Source organism: Pipra filicauda, unplaced genomic scaffold (assembly GCF_003945595.2).
Source record: "Pipra filicauda isolate LSUMZ 115617 unplaced genomic scaffold, ASM394559v2 scaffold296_size2174093_pilon, whole genome shotgun sequence".
NCBI lineage: Eukaryota > Metazoa > Chordata > Aves > Passeriformes > Pipridae > Pipra > Pipra filicauda.
In genome coordinates, this window is record NW_024104416.1 from 497,879 (window position 1) to 521,781 (window position 23,903).

The 23,903-nt window shown below is 43.4% G+C and overlaps 1 protein-coding gene across 1 annotated transcript; it reads right to left on the reverse strand.

Moving 5' to 3' along the window:
* Positions 1-23,903, reverse strand: LRP3 (LDL receptor related protein 3). Its single transcript, XM_027732854.2, has 7 exons — positions 23,749-23,903; positions 18,853-18,900; positions 13,040-13,178; positions 4,444-4,652; positions 3,072-4,158; positions 1,774-1,906; positions 1-829 (listed from the first exon to the last, which is right to left on the reverse strand). The coding sequence occupies exons 1-7, from the start codon at positions 23,813-23,815 to the stop codon at positions 26-28; spliced, it is 2,487 nt and encodes an 828-aa protein (XP_027588655.2). The 5' UTR covers positions 23,816-23,903; the 3' UTR covers positions 1-25.

Sequence of the window (23,903 nt, forward strand, 5' to 3'; positions counted from 1 at the left end):
TTACAGGGCCAAACCAAAAATTTTATTAGCAAACAAGTAAAGACTCATCATCACTGGTATTGATTTCAGGGAGGGGAGCAGAGGGCTCTGACATTGGCACTTCCACAGAATGGCAACAAGCCGCGTGAACACCCAAAGGCTCCTCCCGGTACGAGTTAGGGCAACATTGGCTTTGTCCATCCACATGGATATGAACATTCACAGGGCTGTCTGGATAACCAGACTCCCACTTTTTTAAGGGTAACCTGCATGGCTCTTCACTCAGTGGATGACTTCCACTTAAACTACTGTCCTCTGGGCCAGTCCTCCTGGATGCTGACCCTCCATGGATCGTTTCTGTAACACTTTCAGACAAAGGATCTCTGAAAGCCTTTCCTGAATCCACTTTACTGGGCTGCTTAAGCTCTCTGTCAGAGTCAGCACTTAGAGGTTTATTGGCACGTCCAGCCTCGGGCTCTGCATGTGCTGCTGCGCAAGTGCTGGGTGAGACGCTGGCAGGCGATGGCTCTGTGATTTCAGTCTCTGGCTGCGGGCTGCTACATCCAGCTTCTTGTGGGCCCCTGGCTTGGCCATTTGCCTCTTGACCAGGTCCTTCTGGGGAAGCTGGGGGACTCTGAGTAGTCCCATCAGCACGGTTGATGATGCCATCCCCCAGTGTAGTCTGTGAGGTGCGGGCAGGTGTGAGGAGGGGGATCTGTCCCCTGCCCCGAGGTCTGTGGAACAGTCTGTTCCAGAGCCTGCCCAAGCGCCGCCGGGACGAGCTGCGTCTGGACGAGTGGCGCCTCATCTGCCTCCTCATGGCTGTTCGGATGTTCTGCAGCACAGAGGCCTGTAACACAGTTGGAACAAAATATCATCTCACACATACTCCAAAGGCTTCCCCTAAATCCCGTTCCCCCCACTAATATCTCCACTTGACCAGAATTCTCAGGCTCCATCCCTACGCTTCCTTGGAAAATGTGCGTTTTCTAACAAAAACCAAAGACAGATCTGCCTGTACCAAAAGACTCTCAAAGAACCACAGACTGGTTTGGGTTGGAAGGGACCTTAAAGATAATCTCATTCCAACGTCCCTGCTGTGGGCAGGGACACCTCCCACTAGACCAGGTTGGTCAATGTCCCATCCAGCCTGACCTTGGACACCTCCAGGGATGGGACATCCACAACTTCTCTCCCTTACAGTGTTTCCTGTATGAGTTTAAGCTCTACCTGTCTGCCCAGGAAGGTACTTTTCCACTGGAGTAACAAACTACAAGTGTTTTATCACACTAGGAACTGTATCACAGTTGGATAATTCTGACAGGGTACAGGAATTTTTTGAGAACTCAGCAATTACAGAGAAGAATGATTTAATGGCTTGCCACTGTAATGTATCTGTAAATGGAAAATAATCCCAGGATTTCCCCAAAATACTGCTAGGGACCTTACTTTCTTATCACTTCAAGTACATTCACAACTTCAGCTTGAAAAGCCTTTTTTCTATTTACTTTCTGACCTTTCTCTCTAGTTCATTCTATCTTGATGTGCAGCAAAACAGCATGTGTTTATCTCACTGCTGTTCCCTAGCAAACACATTTAATATGCTCAAAAGTACCCACAGCACCAAGCTGTGTAACTGCAGTCCTTCAGCTCCATGTAACACACACACACATTTTCATATCACTGCCGTATAATTGGCACAGCCACAACTGAAACACAGTTCCAGATTGATTCTGTGTCATTTATACAGTAGTTTGGCTGCTGAAATGTTCGTTGGCACTTGTGTCTGCATACTTGTGATGCATTGTACACAGGGAAATCTTCGACTGGGGGGATGAGTCCTTGTGCAATCAGCTGTCCGTAGGAAGGTGGAGCTTCCCGCCGCACGAACTCTGCCTCCAGCCGTGTCATCTGGGTCTCGAATGCTCTGGAAACAGAACCAGAGAGAAAACATGGAAGAGAAGGAACAGTCAGTTTGTCCTGCCTCCCTCATGTTAATGTGTAAAAGCACTGACAAAGGGTGCTAGCAGCAAAACCACAGACCTTTGACTAAGCTCCATGAAAATCTCATCAGGATGTGAAAATAAATAAGAGAACTCAGAGTACAGGGTATAAGCACCCGTGAATCAAACCAGCAAACTGTTTGGTGCAGCCTCAGGTTGCACTGCTTGGCAGTGAAAGTTTCTTCAACTGGCCAGTAACTTGTCCAGCAAGGGCCCAAAGGTTATTTGTGCAAAAGACAACACTAAGACCTGGGAACAGTCACACAACAGGGGCAGTTTGCAGCCACAGTGAGCTTTGGTTGTCCTGTCAGGACAGAGGCACTGAGGAGATGAGGGGACATCCTCCCAACATAGCACAGTGGCTGTTTTCCAGCTGTTTTCCTTCATCATGCACATTTGATCAGGAGAGAATGTAAAGCACACTGCTTAACACACAGACAGTGCCAGCAGCAGGGCACAGAGCTGGTGCTCACGACAAGAGATGGGAACCAGAAAGTCCCTTATGACTCTCTCCCAGAGGGCAGAACTACACCTGCACAAACATCTAACACAGGCAAAGAAACACACACTGCACATACAACAAGGTACATAGGACCAGGGAAAGGGGCACAGCTTGCACCACAGACTGCTGCCCAGAACAGGCCCCAACACCGCAGACATCACTTTTAGCAGAACTAAGGACTAAGGAGGGGAGGGGTTAGAGGTTGTTCAGTTCAGATTCAGCGAAGACTTCACTGTAGCAGTTCAACATTCAGATTTTAGTAGGGGTAAGGAGTTTGTTGCAAGGAGAGGAAGAAGAGGAAATAACTCAAGACAGATTAAGTTAGATACAGATTCTGCCATGCTGCACAATAAATGTGTATTTCTCATCGATCACAGAAGAGCTGACATTTCCCTCACTACTTCTGAGAATCTTAATACTCTTCTCTAAGCCTAATGCAGTGACTGCTATTTAGCTGTCAGCAAGTCCTTGGATTTGATTTCACAGTATTTTGCAAATTCTCTGGTTAGCAATCAATTTTTTTCTCTTTTTAAAAAATGGAAAAAACCACCACAGCTATGGAAGCATCACCAAAGCAAGATGCTTACCTGTATTCCCTGGTCCTCAGAGAATACAATTTAAATGCACAACCCAGCGCTATCACCAGCAGCAAGCCACACACGAGACTCCCAATCAGAGCAGCTGTGATGACCTTCCTGGGAACAATCACCAGGCAGTTGTGTTCATCACTTCCATCCTGGCAGTCCTCTTGGCCATCACAGCGCCAAGTCTCAAAGATGCACAGATTTGTCCCACAGTGGAAGTTTCCTGGCTGGCAAGTGAAGCAGTTTTTTTCATCTGAGCCATCTGGACAGTTCTTCTGGTTATTACAGCGGTCAAGTATGGAGTAACAAAGCCCACTGTTTCCCTCACAAGGGTATTCGTTCTTCTGGCAGGCAGGGCAGTTCTCCTCATCCTTGCCATTTGGGCAGTGCCACCAGCCATCACAGTGCTGCTTATCGGTGAAACATTCCTCGTCGCTCCCACAGGGGTGCTCCCAAGGGAGGCAGTAGCCTTTCACCTGATAGGTGGCATTGAATCCATGGCCAGTGCTCTTGGAGCGGGCGTGGTACGAGACAGTGAGCTGGCCCTTGGACGACTCCACGCTCACCGAGTGCCTGTTGTTGTGGTGGGAAAACGTCTGCATGAGTTTATCCCCCCTCTCCCCGATGCCGTCGTACACCTTCACGTAGTCGTTGTAGCCCAGCTGCAAATCCAGCTGCAGCAGGACGTGCCGGTTGTCCTGCGTGTCCACGTACCACGTGCAGCGAAGGTCCGACCTGCTGTGGTCGGCACGGAAGAAGTCCGGGGAAGCAAAAGACCCATAAAAATTCCCCAGCCTTTTGCCACAGGAAAGATCAGGACAATTGTCTTCGTCCGAGCCGTCGCTGCAGTCCTTGACCGAGTTACACCTCAGCTCGTTCACCAGGCATTTGGTGGAGTGGGCAGCGCTGCACTGGAACATTCCTGAGGGGCAGATGCTGGAGGGAGGGTCTGTTGGAGGGACAGTGCAGTTCCTCTCGTCCGAGTTATCACCACACTCATCCATGGAATTACATTTCCAAGTACTGGGAATACACTTCCCGTTTGCACAGCGGAATTCATCCGACTGGCACACAGCCTGACCTATCTTTCCTGTGAAAGAGGACAAGAAGAAAGAAGTCAGGATCGAAACTTTTGGAGCTTTCTGATGGAATTTTTTAATGTCTACTGTCCTGCATGTCACAAGTCAATCAGTCAGGCCAGCACACTTCAGGAACGCTGTTTAAAAGCCCAGTGCAAATATTATTAGTGTTACCATGCTAACACTTTACAGTCATCAAGACTGGCCCAAGACTCCTGCCGAAAAAAATAATACTACCATCTTCAAGTTTTGCCAGAGGGAGCACAGGAGAAGGCAAAAAAACTGTAAGATTTTACCTCTAATATAAGAAAGGCGAAATCCCTGAGCCTGTCCTGAGCTTGATGCATCTGAGTGAAAAAATATCCAAACATGGTCCCTCGCAGAGATGAAAGACGGAGGAATGGAAGATCCACACACTTTGTACTCCTCCCTCTTGGAAGACGGGCCGATCATCAACCAGTCTACTGCACACTTCTGAGACTCTTCCAAGTCAAAGTTCTTAAAACTGTTAGGAACAAAAAAATATACAAGTTACAGAGAGGCCATGCATGTGGAACAAAGCCAAACAGAGAAAAAACCAACTCTAACAGTTGACTTCCTGTGCCAAGCAGTGCTGACATAAAGACATCACATGCAAAGACAGTGAAACATCTACAGTACCTTGAGTATATAGAAACAAAGCACATCCCCCCATCTGGAAAAGCACCCATCTCCCAGGCATAAACATCATGCCAAGTAGCTCCAAAAGCTGAAAGAGTGATTCCTTTTTTACTCAGTCCTTAAATAAAACTGCTTTGTAAAACACAGATATGAGGAAAAGCAAAATTCCAGAATACATTATACAGAAGATAGATTAATTTCAGCAGTTGTTTCCAACTTTAACAGCTATGAAACTAGGGATGACAGGGGTCACTACTGCCTTGGAAAAAGAACAGTAGGAAGCAGTACAAAGAACCCTAAAGGGTTAAGTATTAGAGACACAAACCCACTCTTCAAGCTATGGACAGGCAGGGAGAGAGCAAGAAGAGAACAGGGGTGGAGATGGAATCTAAAATCTAACACCATTATTTTTTAATTCAAAGACTAAAATATTCCCTTTCTGGGAATGCAAATGCAGAGCAAACAAGACTATAACCTTTTAACAGTCAAATTTCCAGCCCTTCTGCTGACCAAAGCCCAGTGATTTTTCAGTAGCAGCTTATCTAGTGCAAAGAGGTGCCCTGGTTGTTTGCAGAACGCTGAACACAACCAGATAATACTCCCTTAACTTGTGGCTCAGGAACCACACGTGGTATTTGTCCTCTGATGAAACAGATTGAATTTGCATTCAGTAATCTGCAATGGCAACAGCAGATTGCACAGCAAATCACGCTCAGTAGGAAAGGGCACACTGCTCAGAACACTTAGAAATGAATTTTGGTCCTCTTTCATGTCCCTTTTCAGCTACACAAAATGTTTTGCAAACACTTGGACAGAAGTTTCAGAAAGGCTGAAGAGCTGCTGCGAAATACAGACCTCCCTCCACAAAGGACTCTTCATAAACATAAAAGACAAAGTCTTTGAAAAAGATAAATGGAAAGGTAATTTTCTGATATCAGTGTGTATTCATAAAAGGCTGTCAGTGCCTGCCAGATCCTGCCCTTTGAAGGTGAAAGGGAAAGAACAGCAACTATACAAACTAGCCAATTTATTTAAGCAGGAGACCCAGCCTACAGCAGCTGTAGGTTCTACCAAGCACTCCAGTTTAATAACCCTCAAAAAAAATTATCAGCAAGAGCATAAGAAGTGAGGGAGCACTGAAAGTGTTAAGTTAATATGGAAATTAAGAGACGTCCAACAACATAAGTGCAAGGACAATCCACCCAGAAATACATCTTTTCTCTTTTCTAACTCTTTTTCTCCCACCACGCTCTGTGTGCCTTCCCAGCTGGGAAGAAATATTCCTACAGCACTCAATTCTTTGCTATAAGCAATCTCATCAAGCTTCTGAAACCAGCATATTTTGCAAGGAAGTTTTAGATGACTGTGCAGTCAGAATGAAAAGATTGAAGTACTCAGCCATGCAAAGATAAACTAAAGAGTATTTCTGTCACAGGTGTTCAGCAAAAAACGTTTTTAATGACCAAGAAAGTGTATGAAAAGCACTGCAGCATGAACTGGAATTATGCAGAGCATCAGGGAAACTACAGGCACCCACATCAAGTCCGTTACAGGAGATGTGAGGCAGCATCACTGAGCTACCACATTGGCTTTGCACTCTGAAATTCATTTTGGCACCAGACATCACCTAGGGTTTCTACTTGAAGGACTGTTTGTAGGGATTTCTTGTCATAAAGACATTTTGAAAAAGTGTTAGAAATACCTATCTGCCCAAGAACAAAAGTTTTTAAGAATAGGGAACAGTCACTAAAGAAATGGAAATTCAGAACTTGGAAGGGAGGGGGGTGAGAATGAGTAGAAAAACTTCTGCTTCTGCAATACAAACAAGATCATTTACTAAGTCTTTTGATCTCTTACTTCTGCAATTATTTTAGATGTACCAGGATCAACCCTAAAAATATAAACAAATTGTTCTCCTATCCTACCCAGTTCCCAGCACTTCAGCTGGGTCCCACAGCCACTGTTTTCCCCACTCTGCCAAAAAGAGCTACTTTTGTCTATCAAGTAAATAATTCACCCAGGGCAGAATTTGCCTATATAAAAAGCTGCCTATACCTTACAATATAATGCATTTCTTTCTAGGAAAAAACAAAACAAAACAAAAGGTTTAACACTTTTAAGATTCACAAAGAATATAGAAAAGTCAGCTACAAGCACATGCCTTGCTTACAAACTCTTCTGCAGATGACAGCAATAGCTGTCGAGTATAATTAATATCTTTTACTTGCACCTTGAAAATTTAGTATTGTACATTACTAATAAACATCTTTTTTTGGTTTATTATAAAAGGTGTGGAAGGGGAAGAACCTTTAGTCCCACTTTCCAACGCAGAAGACCCGGAATATAGAGGATAAGTGATTTTCCTGAGTGCCAGCTGTGGGTCTCAAATAGATTCAGAGCAGAATCCCACAGTTCTCCACTAAAAAATCCAAACTTTAGCCACAAAGCCAACAGAGTAGAAGGGTGATGAGGCAGAACAGACTTGCAAGGAAACACCATGTTTAACAGATTCATGCTTCTCAGAGATGCACGAGCTACTGAAACAAAATACCTCGGTATTTGAAAAGGGTCAATACAGAATATTCACAAGAACAAGCTCTTTTACAAAACCAAGTATATCTTAATCCCAAGTGCCCAGGAGTTTCAAACACCACTGAATAAACACAATTTCTCTGAAATACATTCTAGATCCAGTGCAAATAGATACCATAGCAGTTATAAAATTTCTTCTTCTAAGGGCAAAAGCAAAGTCAAAGGAATTATGTTCCACCTCACGCAAACTAATCAACAGATGTATTTTGAACAAATTTTCCTTTGATTAAGGCACTGTCACTTCACTCCAGCATCTTTTTAAGTTATACTGTCCCCACTAGAAGGAAATTTTTCCTCATTTAAATTGATGGTGATTTTACCCAAGACCAAAAGCATGATATATTTGAATGAGCCCTTACCAAAAAAAGCACTCCTTTGCAAAAAAATACAAAACAACATGAATACATATGTCTGCACCTATAAATACATACAGTTACTTTTCACTTCTGTGGAATTTTTCACTTTGTGCATTCGTGACAACGAGGTTTTGTGTCACAAGTTTCTGCCATACTACTCCTGACATTAAGTATATAACTGATTTATTTTAGCTAAGAGTCCTGAATACTCTGCTCAACCTCTGCTACTTCACTTCTTTCATCATCTGTAATTAGATCTAGTGCTGCTGCTGTTACAGTCTTCTGAAGAATAATTCAATTCTGCTACCCACAAAATAGAGCTCAGGGACATTTATTTATTCAGTTGAACTTTCTCAAACTGGAATGCAAATTTTTTCTATCAAAAGGATTAACCCAGTGGTTGAATGAATGATAGTATGCAGTGGAAATAAGGGAGAAAGTCTTGTGCTTGTAGGACTATACAAACAGTCTTTGGAAAAGTACTGAGTTAAGTCTGTGGTTGCTGTTGTTGAGGGAAGGCCCTTTGCATCCAAAAGCTGCATTATTTTTTGTGACTAAAACAAGAAAGAGGATCGAGCCACAGTGAAACAGAGCACTAATGCATAATGTCACCCATGTCATGCACTGAACTCCAGCCCTTGCACTCCTCAACTACAGCCTTCCCCAGCTGCTCTGGACATCCCCCTCCACCCAGAGCTTCACTTCTCTGCTTTAGCATCCCAAGTGGATGATGAAGGGAAGGAGGAGCTGGCTCTGCTCCGTGCCCAGAGCACACAGCCCCAGCTCACAGCGCAGGGAGAGCAAAAGCTCTCCAGCATTGGTATTTCCAGCACTGGAACTGCACCACGAACAAAACACAACACCCACCACAGAACATCCTTCAAAATGCTTTGGCCCTCAGGCTGTTCTCACTGCTGCCTGTGGATCCCCAAAACAATACAGGAAGAGGGAAGGAGGTTGGTATACATGACCAAAATTATTGGACCAAGTTTTGCAGCTTCTGCCTCTTCTGAAAGATTCTATTCAAAAGCACTTACTCTAGTTATCTTGCTCTTGGAATGTCTCTTCCACAGCTAATTCCTTTAAAAATCTCCTACTTTTATATAAAAGTACAAGAATTGTCTAGTAAACGCCGTCAGTATTCAGACTTTGAGGATCAAAACAACTCAGTGTGAACTGACAAACGCAGCACTAAATCTTGTTTTTACTGAATTCTGCAGGAATCAGTAAATTCATCTGATTTTTCTTTCAGTGGTATGATACTGAAAAAAGAGTTACCTCCAACAGGGAGCAGAACTCCAGGAGCTTACAGAAAATTACAGGGTCAGTCATATATATCAGTTCTTGCCTATGTACTCAAATGAAGTAACAGTAGCCTACAAAGTCCTATTAACTGACAAGTATTTTATGTTGCTTGAAAAGAACGTCATTAAACCAGATTACCATAAACACACATTAACAGCCTGTACATACAAGAAAAATGTGCTACCTGCAAAACTTACTGCTTAGCAGAGCTAAGCTTTTTACCCTTTGCACTGAAAGGAGCGGTAGCAGCTAGGAAAAAAAAGTACTTCTGTAAATAATGTAGGGAATTCTCTACACCCCTTATGGCAGTTTAAGCATGAGTGACTAGAGATTAAAGCAAAAAGAAAGAACCCCATTCTTAATAACTGGAAAAGGGCAAACATGGGACGCAAAATCTGAATGAAAGTAATTAGTAAATAAATGAAAAAGTAAATGTCCAATTTGGCCCTCTAAACTCCTTTTAAAAATTGGAGAATAAACATTATGTAGTAGAGCACAGTCCCAAAATAAAACAGAACTAGCCAATTAAGCAAGAAAAGTTACTTCTATTTGCCAACTTCTCAGAGCAAGTGCAGACTGTGAACAACTGATGACTTAATTGGCTCATTAAAAATTTCTGCTTAACCACTGAAGCACAAGGATCTGAAAGTCAGGAAAGCTCTATTCTGCTCCCAGCTCCCAAGCACCAGCTAACTGCATAACCTCAGGCAGGAGACACTGGGCCTGCTTCTTCAAAAGCTGAGCACATGCAACTCAAGTGGCTATTATAAGGTTTTTTTCAAATTAACATCAAGTTCTGAAACCCTGTGAGTTTGGTAAATAGGCTCTGAAACAGCCCCTTTAACCATCCACACAATTACAGACCAGCAAGCCTTTACACGAACAGGTCTTGGTTTTACTCAGAAATTGAGACACAAATCACAGAATCACAGGTTGGAAAATACCTCTGAGATCATCGAGTCCAACGTGTGACCCAACCCCACCCTGTCACCCAGCCCGTGGCACTGATGCCACATCCAGTCTGCCCTTAAACACCTCCAGGGATGGTGACTGTACCCCCTCCCCGGGCAGCCCCTTCCAGTGTCTGATCATTCTCTCTGTAAAGAACTTCTCCCCAGTGTCCAACCTAAACCTCCCCTGGTGCAGCTTGAGCCTGTGCCCTCTTGTCCAACTGCTGGGAGAAGAGACTGACCCCCACCTGGCTCCCCCCTCCTGTCAGGTACCTGACAATTCCTTCTTCCAAAACCAATGTCATGAATCACTGAAGAGAAAGCCAATGAAGGTGATTCCCCCACCTCAATTAATAAGAGACAACTTGAGTGGTTCGCCAAGCAGATTGCTTTTCAATACCCTCATCTGGAATTCTGAGCATGGGGAAGATTTTACTCTCAGTCCCATAAATTCCAGTAATAAAATAACAAACTTATACTCTGCCTGCATCAGGGTTTATTACAACCATCAGGTAACAGCAACTGCCAAACAAAAATTATTTTGATCTTTTTCTCAGATATGAGGAAACATACACCTATAAAGCCTGTAACGGATGCTACAAAGGCAGTTACTGCATATGACATCTTTATCTGATCTTACAGGATTTTATGTAGTCCTCCATGAAAACAAGCATAAAAATAGAGAAAATAGGTGGGAAAAATCAAGTCGTTTCCAAAACAATACCTAAAAGACTGATTACCTGAATTTAAAGAGACACAACATAGCCCTGGAAAACAGTGGCTACAGACTTGTTCCCAGGTGTCAACAGAACCATTCCATCAGACACACAAACTTGGAAGAAAGGACTGAAATGTGTGTAACTAATAGAGAGGTATAAGCGTAAAGAACATAGATTTCCTGTTCATGGGAAATCTCCCTCAAGGATTTCTAAAAAGTAAACTATAAAGCAAAACAATAAGCATGGAAATGAGAGGATAGGAAGAAAATCAATACACCCACATGAAAGGCAGGCATTAAGACAAAGCTGCTAAAGGACATGCCCACGGGAGCCAGCACCTTACATCCACAGAGAGATCTGGGCACTGTTCTACTGAAAGCTGTTGAATAAACAGGTTTATAAAAAATGACCACCGACTGCAAATGGTTTAGAAATTAAAAATACTTTCAACTGCAATTTTATCCCTTAATGACTCCTGCTGTATCTCATTATATATATATATATATCCCTTATATAACACTGCTGTCTCACTGTCAATAAGGACTCAAGATCAAAGGACATGCATTCAGCCTAACACAAGACAAAGGAGAGGGGGTTTTTTGGAACCTTTCAAAATCCAAATGTTAGCGTAGGAGCTGTGTTTGATTTTCCTAGGAACATTCAAAAAGCTGCTCTTATGCATGGCCTTACCAACACCCTGTTAGGACAAGAAGCACACCCAGCTACTCAGAGGAAAGAATGTTTGTATTTGAACCCTCTCAGCTTGCCTATGTCATGTTAGCCTGGGCAAGTCAGCTGCTTCTTTCATGTCCTTGGCACCACAAGGGGTACAGCCTTGGAAAGAAACCCTCAGATGCTGCAACATTTTGAATTTCAGATGCTGCAGTGAGTCATCCCAAGTACATTTATAGTCAGAAACGTAACACCACAACACTACTCCCTGGGATGTAGACACACAGCTCCCATTGTTTGCATGTGCAGAGGAGGGCAGGATATGGATGTGTACTCAGTGACAGAAAACAAACCCATTAAGGAGAAATCTTTCAAATCATATTGCTGTGCACACATCTCAACTGTATACACATCACTACCAGTTTCTGCACCTCACTTTCCTTTATTTCCTTAGCCTCTGCTACACTCACACTTGCAGAAGAGAGCCCTAATTCTAACTGGGAGCTCTGAGAAGCTTTCACAGCACAAACTTTAGTATCATTCTCCAGAGCCAAGTCCTGTGTCTCATTTGTATGCTTTCTCAGAGTTTCCCACAATCTCTGCTTTGAAACAAATTCCCCAAGTCCAATGCAATGTAATGGGGTTTAAAAGCCTGTTTCTATTTATGGATCTCAAATGCTGGCAGGTACCTACTTCATTACTTTTGATGAGTAGTTCCTATTTTGAACTACGGATGGTGGAGCCCTCCTATTATTCCATCTGTGGCAGATTTGTTTTTAATTGCTGAGCATCTGCAGTTGAAGAGGTTTGCAGTCCTTTTAAGCAGCTGAGCAAAGAATGAGCAGATGGTGTCAAATACAACAGTACTAAAAACAAAAAAAAAACCCTCTCCTAGGGTTTGGGGGTTTTTTTAAGCAAGAAATTCTTGGTTTGAGGATTCAACAATTAGCCAAGAGAAATTAAGTAAATTCACAGTATGCTCATATTATAACCTAAACATTCTTAACAAACCATTTGTAGTATATTTTAGTCTTTATTGAATAGTATTTTTCCAGAATTGAGCTAAAATTGTGCCACAAATGCTATTATTTAATTTGTTAGAAATTAATATTAAGCACAAAAGCAAGTGTCTTTTGGTTAACAAGTAACAATAAGCAATAAGTATCTTCGACTATTTATTAAATATAGCACCATTTCAAGATGTTAGAGAAAAAGCCATTTTTGCTGTAAGAATTTTATATATCCCACTGGGGCTGTTCTAGGTTTTATAGCCTTCACCTATTCCTATTTATAAGTGATGAAGAGAAAGGGGGCTATTTAATGTGAGTAAATATATCACTGTTTCCCATCCCCTCATCTATCAGAGGTACATGAAGTCTCACACGGGCATTGTGAAGATAAATATATTAAAAGCCTACAGGTGACTTGTATAATAATGGATGTCAGGAGTAGCCTGGACACAGTGAAACCTTTCTAAATGAGAGAGGTGCCCAACCTGTAATCATGTTCCAGTGTTATCAACTTTGACCACCCAGCAGCTCTGACAGACAACCTCACACTGGTATATCAGGTAAGAACTCGCATTTTCTTTCATTTCAGCAAAGCAACTCTTTACCTCCACAGAATATCAAGCCATACCTAATTGTTATCATGTCTCCATGATCTCCTTGAATGTACCAGCTGCAGTTTATGGCTGGAGGATAGTTCAGTGGCCAAGAAGGACTATAGATGACTCCTCGTCTCTCTGTGTGCTGTTCCAGTTCTCCACTGCAAGCAGCTGTTAATAAGGGGGGAAAATAATATTGTTAATGCTTTGTCTAATCAGCAACTCACATCAGCTACAAGAGCTTTCATCAGTTTTTGGGGATTGCAGGCAAATGAGAGTCAACACTTTTATCCTCTCACTGCTTTCTTCCCTGCCCTGGTTTTTAATTAAGACACCCACAGCAAGTGTAGGCAACACAACCTGCACTTCAATGCAGGACTAATCAATAACCCTGTGTGAATCTACCAAAGGCTACAATCAATATTACTGCACGATCTGCCAAGAGGCTGTAATACAGAAAGCCTTCCTACCAGCTCCCCAAAGCCTGGGTAGGTCACCCAGCAGCTGAAAGAGATTCATATTCATTGTACAGTAGCTAGAAGCTCATTTTGTTGTAACATGTTCCTGGACATGTTTATTCTTCTATCCATATGACAGACCTGAAGAGTTTGTAATGGTTAAAAAAATACCACCACCCCCCCAAAAAAGTAAACTGGACTCTGATGTCAAACGTTTATATTGAACATTACTAAAGTACTTTAAATTCCTTCTGAACTCACATAGATGGGAGAAATTTTCCAGACAGGGAGAGGAGCAAACAGGGCTAAATAAAGCTCAGCATTTTCAAAGCACTTTTAGTTCTTCCCATGCAAAACAGCAGGTTACATCAAATACTTATAATTTGTAATTAAGCAATTCAAAAATGAAAGTGAAACGTTCTAAGGAAAATTTGGAAAGCTGTTCTGATGGGAAAACATACTCTTAGCAGGCTACAAGAGGGGAAATTCTCTGTAATGCAATAGCTATTCTTAACATTCTCCAAAACTATTTTTTAGACTATTTTTAAAACAAATTACTATCTAGAGCATGACTTGTGGAGTGCAGCCAAATATTCCAGTTTTTGACAGAAGCTTACATTCTTGCAGCTGAAAAAGGTAGCAAGGGAAAAAAAAGGTTGCCTGCACTTTCAGGTTCCTCATACACACACCCCCCAAATAAACTGCCTTATAAATGACAGGTTTGCAGCACTGCTTGAAATCCAGCCACATAAAGACATCATTTCCAATTCCCAGCTGGGGTCAGATTTAGCTGCACTGGAGGGATGGAGGGAAGGAGTGCCTGCAAAGCTGCCTGGCTGCAGTCAAGTCAGGTGGCAGGGCTGCCTGCAGAGCTCCTGGCAGGCGCTGGGGCTGGGCTGCAGCACGTCCCCCCCAGGAAACCCGGGCCTGGCTCTGCCCTCTTTGTTCACAGCAAGTGAGAACCACAGGAATATAAAAAGCATGAGGTAACTTACCTGAGGCAAAACATTTTAAAAAAAAGCCATTATTTTTATTCTCCGAGTAGGGCATTCCACTGAAATATATATGCATATAATTCCTACTAGTTTCAAAAGCATACAGACTACATAAATACACAAAAACATCTATTTTCCAAACAAACATTTTGCAGTAACGCAGTTACAAAAACAAGAACATTTTTGTTGTCACAGAGAGGCTCCACTCTAGGTGCAGGAAAACACTAAGATGCAGATGCAAGTACAGAATTATAAAAGCAAATGTAAGATCCACAAGATTTTTCGACTGTAGTTCTCAGTCTGTTTAGGTCTAGAAATGTGCTCCTCCAAATACTTGTTACTGCATCAACATATCACAGTAGCAAAAGAGGACCTAGAGAACCACATAAAGGAGCTTGAAAGGGCCACATTTCCTCACTGCCAGGTTACTAAAACTCCAAAATGGGAAGGAAACAGGATGCACAAAGCAAAATAGCAAATACACCACACAGCACTAGCCAGAGCTTCCAGCAACAGCTCTGCAAACATTTCTGTTGCCCTTGGACCAAATACTGTTCTGAATTAATATCCCTTATCCATAGTAAATGCACTAGAACAGAATCACAATTGCACAAAGCCTATTTTAGTTCCATTCTGAGGACGTGCCATTGACTGGTGGTTCCACACGAGCACCTCCATTGGGGCACTGTCAGTGCAGTTAAGCACAGCTATTGTTCTCCCAAATACTTGTTTCTTTAGGAAGTAATTACAAAGATCGTGAGCAATAGTTATCTGAAGTATCCCAGGTTTTTTTGAAGTAACACTGAAGTAGCATTTTTTCTTTTGCAATAATGTCCAGTTTCCTAATGTGTCAGCAGAGGAACTGCTGTAACATCCCACTTCAGGTTTTCAGCAAAGAACACTTTTTCTTACATAGCACTGCACATCTGACACAAATGTGGGGCGTGGAAAGAACCAGCACGAAGAGAAACAGATTTTTCCTTTCAACAGAAGAACTGTGGCTGTGAAAATCTCAAGACATGGCACGGTGAGGGCTGCACTGACACTATATGCCATTTTGGGCAGATCATTTGACAATGGCTATTGTTGCCCAAGGCTTTACCCCTCTGATGCACAACAAGCATTTCAAACTTGCCCCACTCAAAATCAAAAGGACAACTGCTTTGCTCTTGCAAAGGGTCCTGATTTGAATGGACCACTAATCTGAATTCATATTGCCAACATTTAATTACACTATTTTAAGGATACGTCCACAGTCCCCTAAAGCTGTTGGAGCAAACTGGGGACACATCCCCCTACCTCCCAAAACCAGTACAGCGTTTACCCAAACCTTACTTAATTGCCTTGCTTTTGATGCCTTTCTTTTCCCATCAGTGCTCATTACTATGGGATTTGCAAATATCAGTTGATCTCCTTCCTAACCAGTCACCTGCCTCCCTACTCCTTGGGCACTGACAAGGTGAAGTACCCAAGTGCTGCTTTTCAGAGGCTCTTCTTTCACCTCCATAAATTTTGTAAGATATTTATGTACTAAACACGGCCTTCAGTGCTGGCAACAAAACGGTAAAACCACACCAGGGCACAATTTTATACTCTTGGAGCTTCAGTATCAATAAAAGGGCCCCACTTCCCTCCTCAGCCCCTGGCCATGAAGTCTGCAGAATCACACACAAGCCCAAGTACTGTGTTATTAAGCTGGGCTTAAGCATGACAGTGTGATTCCTTAAAGAAAACAAACAAAATCCTGTTCAAATTGCCAAGACATCTAAAGGAAAGGGAAGTTCCTAAATAGAAAGGCACAGCCCTGGATTCTGAAGGTCTTATCATCAGTGACAACACACAAGAATAGCAGCGATAACACACTTTCAACCATTGTTCTGTGTCCTTCTGCAGCCTCTCTGCAAAAAAATGGAAGAAAAGTGAACCCCCAATTAACTAAAAGCTCCAAACTCCCAAGTTTTCCACACTTAGCATTACTGGAGAAACAGAAAATAACACCAATCCCTGGATTGGCAAACCAACCCACTAAAAATCTTACTGAGATGGTGTTTTTAGAGAAAAGATAAATTCTGGGGACAGACAATAATAAATCTTTCATAAATTAAAAAAAAAAACAAACAAACCCAAACACCAAAAAACAAACAAACAAACAAACAAAAAACCACACAAACCAAAAACCAACCAACCAACCAAAAAAATCCCAAACTTGAAATAAATGCCAGAAGAGATTTGAATTCAGAGAGTTTCTGTCAAGCAGGCATAAACCTTATTGAGGCTCTTTCTGTAATAATCAAATGGATTTCTTCCACTGTGAACAGTAGTAGGTTCCTTCTGCCAGTTAAATATGGCACAAATACATGCAATAAAGTTTCCAAAAGTTTTATATTAATAATACTACTCCTATTTTTGCAAGAGCACCTGTAACAAAACAGACACTGATCTTCACCAAAGGACAGTGCTGTGCAGGAATAAATTTTCAGATAATCCCAGCAGAAAACAAATCCTGCAGCTTCACACTTCTGCCATGCCCCAGGGTCTGTCCCAGTCTCAGGGGACACATCCCAACCATCTGCTCCGGGATAAAAGATGGTTTGCACCTGCCACAAGGAACCTACTCTGGAAAGCAAATGCTTGGCAATATACATTTCCTCAAGTAGCTGCCTTGGAGTCAGCAGGAAACTCTCCCCAAGTTCTCAAAAGGCTCTCCTAAGGAGGGCTTGCACACATGGTTTAATGCAGGTCCCTTATTCCTGTGGAAAAGGAGGACTTCAGGCTCCACTGTACATTGCCCAGTCTCCAGCTGGCTGCTCCTGCCCCTGATCAGAACCAGTGAAGGCACAGTCCAAGGGTTCGCTGAGCTGACAAAGTCTGAGCTCACACTACTGGATCAACAGGCTGAACCAGCTCCCTGTGAGCCCAGGGCATGGGGGCTCTGGGACAGCACTGCTCCCAGGCAGCAGCAGCTTGCCTGGCTCAGAGGCACTGAGTACTTACAACCTCTAAACACAGCTGAGATGGTGCCTCCACCTGCCTTCTCCAGAACTCACCATTTCTGCTGTTATTTGCTTTCTGAGAAGAAACCGCATGACAGCTTATCACAGAGCCCAACTCTGCAACAAGCTGCTTTGTCAGGACGTGTTTAGGTCAGCAAACATTCCTCCCAACTTTTATCTGGGCTCCTCAGGAACATCTCCTGGCGAGACAACCCCTGGCAACTTACAACTGTACCATCCTAACCTGCCATCCTCCAATGCACAGGTGAGAGAAGGTACACGTGGGTCACACCACTGCAGTGACCTTTCATGATCATTTTTGTCCCTAGCCCCAGTTAAACTGCCAGGAGACAAGGTAACTCCAAACTGGATGAAGATAAGAAAGCACAAAGGCTACAGTACTCTGAGGTTTTCAGCATACTGGAAAGAATAAAAGCCAGATGTTACAACTCTGCTTCTAGCAAAAAAATCAGCATTAGAAAGCAGCAGAGCCAACTGGATGAAGTATTACATATTTCAGGCCAAGGCAGCATCACCAGTCCAGGCCAGCCACTGTATAATTACTTAGTTTACACTTTGTAAACTCATACATCACACAGCCAACAGATGCCAAACTCCATCAAAAGCCAAAGAACCATTCAGACAGAACAGACTATGACACAGATGACACTCTGCATTTTTTCCAATGCAAGAATGGAAAATACTGTGTGGCAAACAACACATGGCCTACATGGCTCATCCACACTTCCTCTAAGCTAAATTTAAGGAAGTTACCTAATCATAAAATCATTACCTTCTGATTTAAACCTTCTTAATTGATCTACCTCCTTAGAATTATTTTTATGTTTCCCCATATCCTTTCCTACTATTCCCCTTATTTGGCTTTTTTAATTTAAGCTGCAGCTTCTTTGGACACAAAGTGAGCCTACACACGTGATTGTGGATTGAGAGGCAGAAGAGGGCCCTTATCACTAAGGGGACCCTGATTGCAGTGTTCCCATAATGTCAGTAAGTCACAGAACTGTCACAGAGAAGGAAATTACACCAGGTGCTGCAATTCTGGTTGAATTTCCAAGTCAACATTCATAAGACTTTTTTAATATTCTTGTTTTAGCTCCCCCAGGAATGGGCCACTATCCCTGGCTTGATATTCCCAGACACATGTTCTAAACATAGTTTTCCCCTGAACATATCAGCATGTACCATTCTTTTCTAGTACAGTGACACTGCTGGAGTCTACAACCCCAGGAAGACCTAAAAGTCCTAAACTTCCTAAATTGTCATTGTTAGTCTCTCTCAAACAAAGGTCATACTGTTTCACTGAAAGATCCCTTTGTGTGGGAAGAGACAGTAACAGCTCAAAAGACCAGTAAATACAAATAGGAAAGGTATGTCTTACCTAGTGAGGTAACAGCACTTTCGATTTTCCCAGTCAGGAAGAGATTCACTGTGTAAAGACAGAAAAAGAATGTTCAGACAGGTTCCAGTGGCACAGGGTGGCAGTCAGTAGTTAACCATTCCTAGGTGTTTGCTGGGGTGTTAACAGAAATGCATAGCAGTTTTCCAACAAAATTCTGCTCATCTACACAAGCAAATCATGTAATCAACCATTATCTTTCATTGTAGCTAAAACAAAGTCAACACACGATGTTAGTTTAGTATCTGTCAAACATGCTACCAAAAACTGCCAATCTCTTCCAAATCGTCTTCTGTGGGATTTTTTTTCATTGGGGGAGACAAGAACAATTCCACTGAAACATTCATCATCACAGCTAGTGACTTTACCTGCTTAACTGCTGGAAAATAACTAATGCCATTATTATCTTCAAATACATCTCCCCTGAATAAAGCGAAGTTTGTTCCTCTCAGGTAAATGTCACCTTAAAAAATCAACTGCTAAAGCTAACATGATTGCCTTGACTGAGCTAAAGCAATGAAGCTTTCAAAAAGCTCTACTGGTACAATCAAAACAGGATGAGGCAGTACTTGCAATACACACCCGACTTGCAAATTAATTTCCAAAGACTCTTCACTTACTCAAAAGTCTCCCTCCACGTTGTAGAGTGATCTGGTAAGAGTAGTTATTGCCAAAAAAAAAATTTGTCCTGTGTGATTCTTACTCCAGAGGTCAGCATTAACACTAGTTCCATATTAGCTTCCCCATACATTCTTTAAGGTACTTCTCTAACAATTACAGCGTGTTCCACTAATTGCTCTCATTTCAGTAGTAATCTGTGCTCTACAAAGAGAGCCTATTAATAAAGTAACAAATGTTTAAAAGAATTAGAAAGGTTTAAAAGGTTACCAGAAGACTTAATTGACAACATCCCAGTCCAAGCACTCACTCTGGCTTTATTTTGTATGTGTTAAGTCCTAAATATTTTAACAGTCGATCCGTTTGCAAGCATTTAGTAAAAATCAACAACAGAAGAGAGGAAGAGAAGCTGTCTGTGTTCCCAACAGTCACTTCGGAAGCAGATGACAATTAACACTATTTATGCCTCAGAGTGGGCCCCCATTGTCTGCTCCACTGTCCAAACACATCACAATGAGCCTTGCCCCACCACCTTCTGGAATAACTTACACCAGCACAAGAGGAAGAAAAGTACGGACCTCTAAAGAGGTGGAAATAAAAAAGCTAAAAACGACCCCTTAGCTTGCCAGTTCTGGTTTTCAGTTTGTGGTGGATTTGAACTACCACCACACTGCAGCAGTCCAGGTGCCTACAGCTGTCTTCCCCTGACTTACACCTGGCTGTCCACAGCCTGGATTTTCTCCTTCCTGAAGCCAGAGCTTTTTGCAGACAGCGATTCTGGGAGGTGCACAAACTGCTACGGACCTCAGGCTGAGGCCAGGCCCAGCAGAACAGAGAGAATGACTGGTGTTACTTGTCACAGAAGTCTTCGGGGCTCTGCCACAGGGCAAGGACAGCAACCTCTCCCTCCTTCTAAGTGGTCGTGGTCCTAAGAGCTTTCAGGAACACATAGAGGAGGGCAACTAAATGGCAGCCCACGTATGCTATGGCCTGAGAAGAAACACACCTGAGCCACAGATTTGTGTTTAAAGCATTAACGTGATGTTCAGAGGACCTTAACAGCACTGATTTTATGACATAATTAATGCCCATAACATTTGTTCTCTGATAATGACGATGTAATTATTTCCTGTGTTTCACAGCGCTAGCTCGCTCCCACAGGTCAGGAAGCCTACCTAGGAGCAGCACTGCCATCCTGCCCCAGGAAACAGCAGGGCTCTGCTAACTCCTGCTCTGTGGAGCAGCACATCCGTTTGTGACAAGCCCTGGATCACAGCAACAACAGCAGCACATCATTTCCTCACATGGTTTCAAAGCAGGGCTATTCCGGTAACCATAGTAATGCAGTCATAAGGACTGAGAAGAAATTAATCAGTGATTAAGACACAACATTATATTCGTGAGAATTAAAATATTTTGTCTTGCTCCAAAGAAAGTACACGAATATACTCTGCATAACCATTATCACCACAAGTGAAAGGAGTGTCTGAAGGTACATTGTATAGAAAAGTCCGGGTCTGTACTACCATCCTACAGTCTTTCTTCATGTTTTACACCTGAATCCTCCCAAAAACCATAAGAGCTCTGAAGCAGAGGTTCCCTGGCACAGCTGATGAGGGGCCCTTATGCCCTTTAAATGGAAATATGTAGGATAAAGACATGGGGCATGACAAAGTGGAGTTACCCAACTCAGAGCTATGTTACTGGGAACTGGGAAACAGGGAGCCCTAGTTTACTACCAGAAATACAGTTATAGGCAGCTTTGCACACCAGACCTGGCAGATACCTAAGAAGGACAAGCCCAAAAAAATACTCTTTTACCTCTGCAAACACAAAACTTCTATTGGCTGAGTTGCAAGTTCTTTGCTCTCATTTTCAAACCCTTTCTTACTAAGAAGTCAGCAGTCAAGAACAGTTTTCTACGTATAAATCAGGTACCTTCCCCAGCTACTGAATAAGCTTACAGTTTGCAGTATGTGTTTTGCTCACTCTCAGTCTCACTCTAGACCATCAAATCAAACCACAAGAGCACTGTAAAACAGCATTTTCTGAAGCACTCAGCTCTCAAAACTGTCAGAGGCTCAAAAGAAAGAACAGCCATTCCCTGCTGGTTTTCTTGTCTCTTGTCAAAACAAGACCCTGTCAAAATAAAAACAGGTGAGAGACTAAGGTCTATTAGAAAGTTTTATAAATGCTTTTTTTCTTAACTGTTGGGAAGCTATGGGAAAGTCAGAAAAAAACCCAGAAGTGGTTCAGTTGGCTTGAACTCCCTGTAGGAAACTTCCTGTGCCAATCATTTGGATTGCTAAGTAATTCTCAGGGTGAGGTTTTCAGCTGGGAAAGAGGTTTATTTGGATCAAAAGGGAAAATTTACATCTTGGCACCTCTGAACCAAATGACAGCTACCAGGCTTTTCCCACAGCCAGAAGGACAGACATCAGCTTTGCTGATCTGATTCCTTCCTGTGAAGGAAACTTTCTATGTCCTCCAGAATTTCTCAAGAATGATAAACAAAATGGCTTTGCAACAGAAGAGTTGAAACAAACCCAACTCCAGCCTTGGGAGCAGCAGTTTCCAGACAAGGTCACGCAGCAATGGTCAGGGGCAGTTGATACAGACACCAAACACACACACACAGGCCATGGGGAAACAAAAAGTAAAAGAAAAGAACAGCAAAAAGCAAGAACCAAAAGCAAACATGAAAGGAAAGGAAACAAAAGTAGGAAGTAAAACACAAAAATAGTTAAAGTAGCAGCATTATATTCTTATGGGTTCACTGAAGCAGAATACCTTACAAGCTTCCCACCTCTCATGTTTCTCAACTTCCACTACTGTCAGTTGTGCAAGGAATAGGAATAAAACATTCCAGCTGAAAAGAAGAGCCAGACAGTGAAATTCTAGAAGTCACAGAAAGCAGAAATCTACTAAACTTTCAACCTGGCATCACCCACATCTAACTACAAGAAGTGTTCTCATTTCAACTCTGGAGTTTACATAATCTTTTATTATCTTATTAGTAATTTTCATAAGAACTGTGCTATTTCTGTTAAATAACAAAAGCTTTAACAAAGGTCTGACTGAGCAACAAAAAAACAAAACAAAACCCCACAAAACAACACCCAGAAAAACCCCAAGAACTTTGGTGGAAGTTTGGTGGAAATTTGTATCTTTTTCTAATTTTAAATAAACAATGCAGCAGACGTTATCCTCACGCTGTGCACATCTCTGAAACCCCTTTAAGACTCTTCAAAAAAAAAAAAAGTACTAGCTACAAAGGATGTTGAAACTGTTTTGGAATTTTGCTAGCTTTTAACATCGTACTTATGCTAATTAAAATAGATAGATTTGAAGTAACCAGAGCAACTCTTAAACTTCAACTTCCTACATTTCTCTAGGCAAGCACCGATGTTACGGAAACACTTCTACAAAAAGAGAACAAGCAGCCTGGCCACGGACATACCCACTTCTGATCGTTTATGTAACAAATAGTAACTGCCTCTGAGGATTATTAAAAATGAACTCTAATCCACGTTATTAGCAAGTAGATGTGGGTTTAGCACATTCCGGATGAAGGAGCTATGCCAGCTTGCCCTGTGAGTGTGAGGAGGGCTCGGTGCAGCCCCAGCTGACCCACCAGGACCCTCGGGCAGGGCTCAGGAAGGGGGCAGCTTTAATAACTCCTAATTTCTCCGTGTCCCTGTCCACACACGCGGGGCCTGTCTCGCTGCACTCAGAGGTGCCAGCGCTCCTCCCCGACAAAAAACATCCCCCGACAGACCGGGCTGACAGACTGGGAACCAGCATCGCGCTTCATCGCGCTGCCATAACTTAACACCTGCTGCGAGGCAGCGCGGAGAGCATCGCTCCGAGCAGGAGGAGGGGGGCGAGCAGAACATGGCAGGGAGACGGAAGGGGAGAAAGTGTTTCTCCAGAGCAGCGCCGGGCAGTCCCTCGGCGAGCCCCGCAGGGACTCCCGGCCCGGGGAGCCACAGGCATCAACTTTGTTGGGTTTTTTTTAGCGCCGTGCGGGGTTACGGCAGCGGCTCCGGAGCCAAGGGCAGGGCGCTGGGCTCCGCAGCGCCGGGGCTGCCCCAGGGACCCGGAGCGGAGCGAGGGAGGGGGCTCCGCCGTGCCGTGCCCCCCGCGCCGGGCACTGCCCGAGGGCAGGAGGGGCCCCGCAGCCCCCCGGGGTGCCCGGACCTGCCCCGGCGGCGGGAGCGGCCGGGCCGCGCTGCCTCCCTCCCTCCGTCCCTCACTCACCCAGGCAGATGGCGGTGAGCGGCGCCAGCGCGCCCTGCCGGAGCTCCGCGGCCGCTGCCTTCTCCATGGCGGGTCGCCGCCGCCTGCCCTTCAGCGCGGGGGGGAGCGCGGCGGCTCCGCGCCCGCCGGGCCGGGATCACGCCGAGCCGCGGGCG

Excerpts from the sequence above, each read along its gene's own strand:
- LRP3 (XM_027732854.2), bottom strand. The coding sequence starts at position 23,815 with ATGGAGAAGGCAGCGGCCGCGGAGCTCCGGCAGGGCGCGCTGGCGCCG. Across the intron at positions 4,159-4,443 it reads TCGCCTTTCTTATATTAGAG|GAAAGATAGGTCAGGCTGTG; the intron begins GTAAAATCTTAC and ends CCTCTTTCACAG. Across the intron at positions 830-1,773 it reads CTGTGTACAATGCATCACAA|GCCTCTGTGCTGCAGAACAT; the intron begins GTATGCAGACAC and ends ACTGTGTTACAG.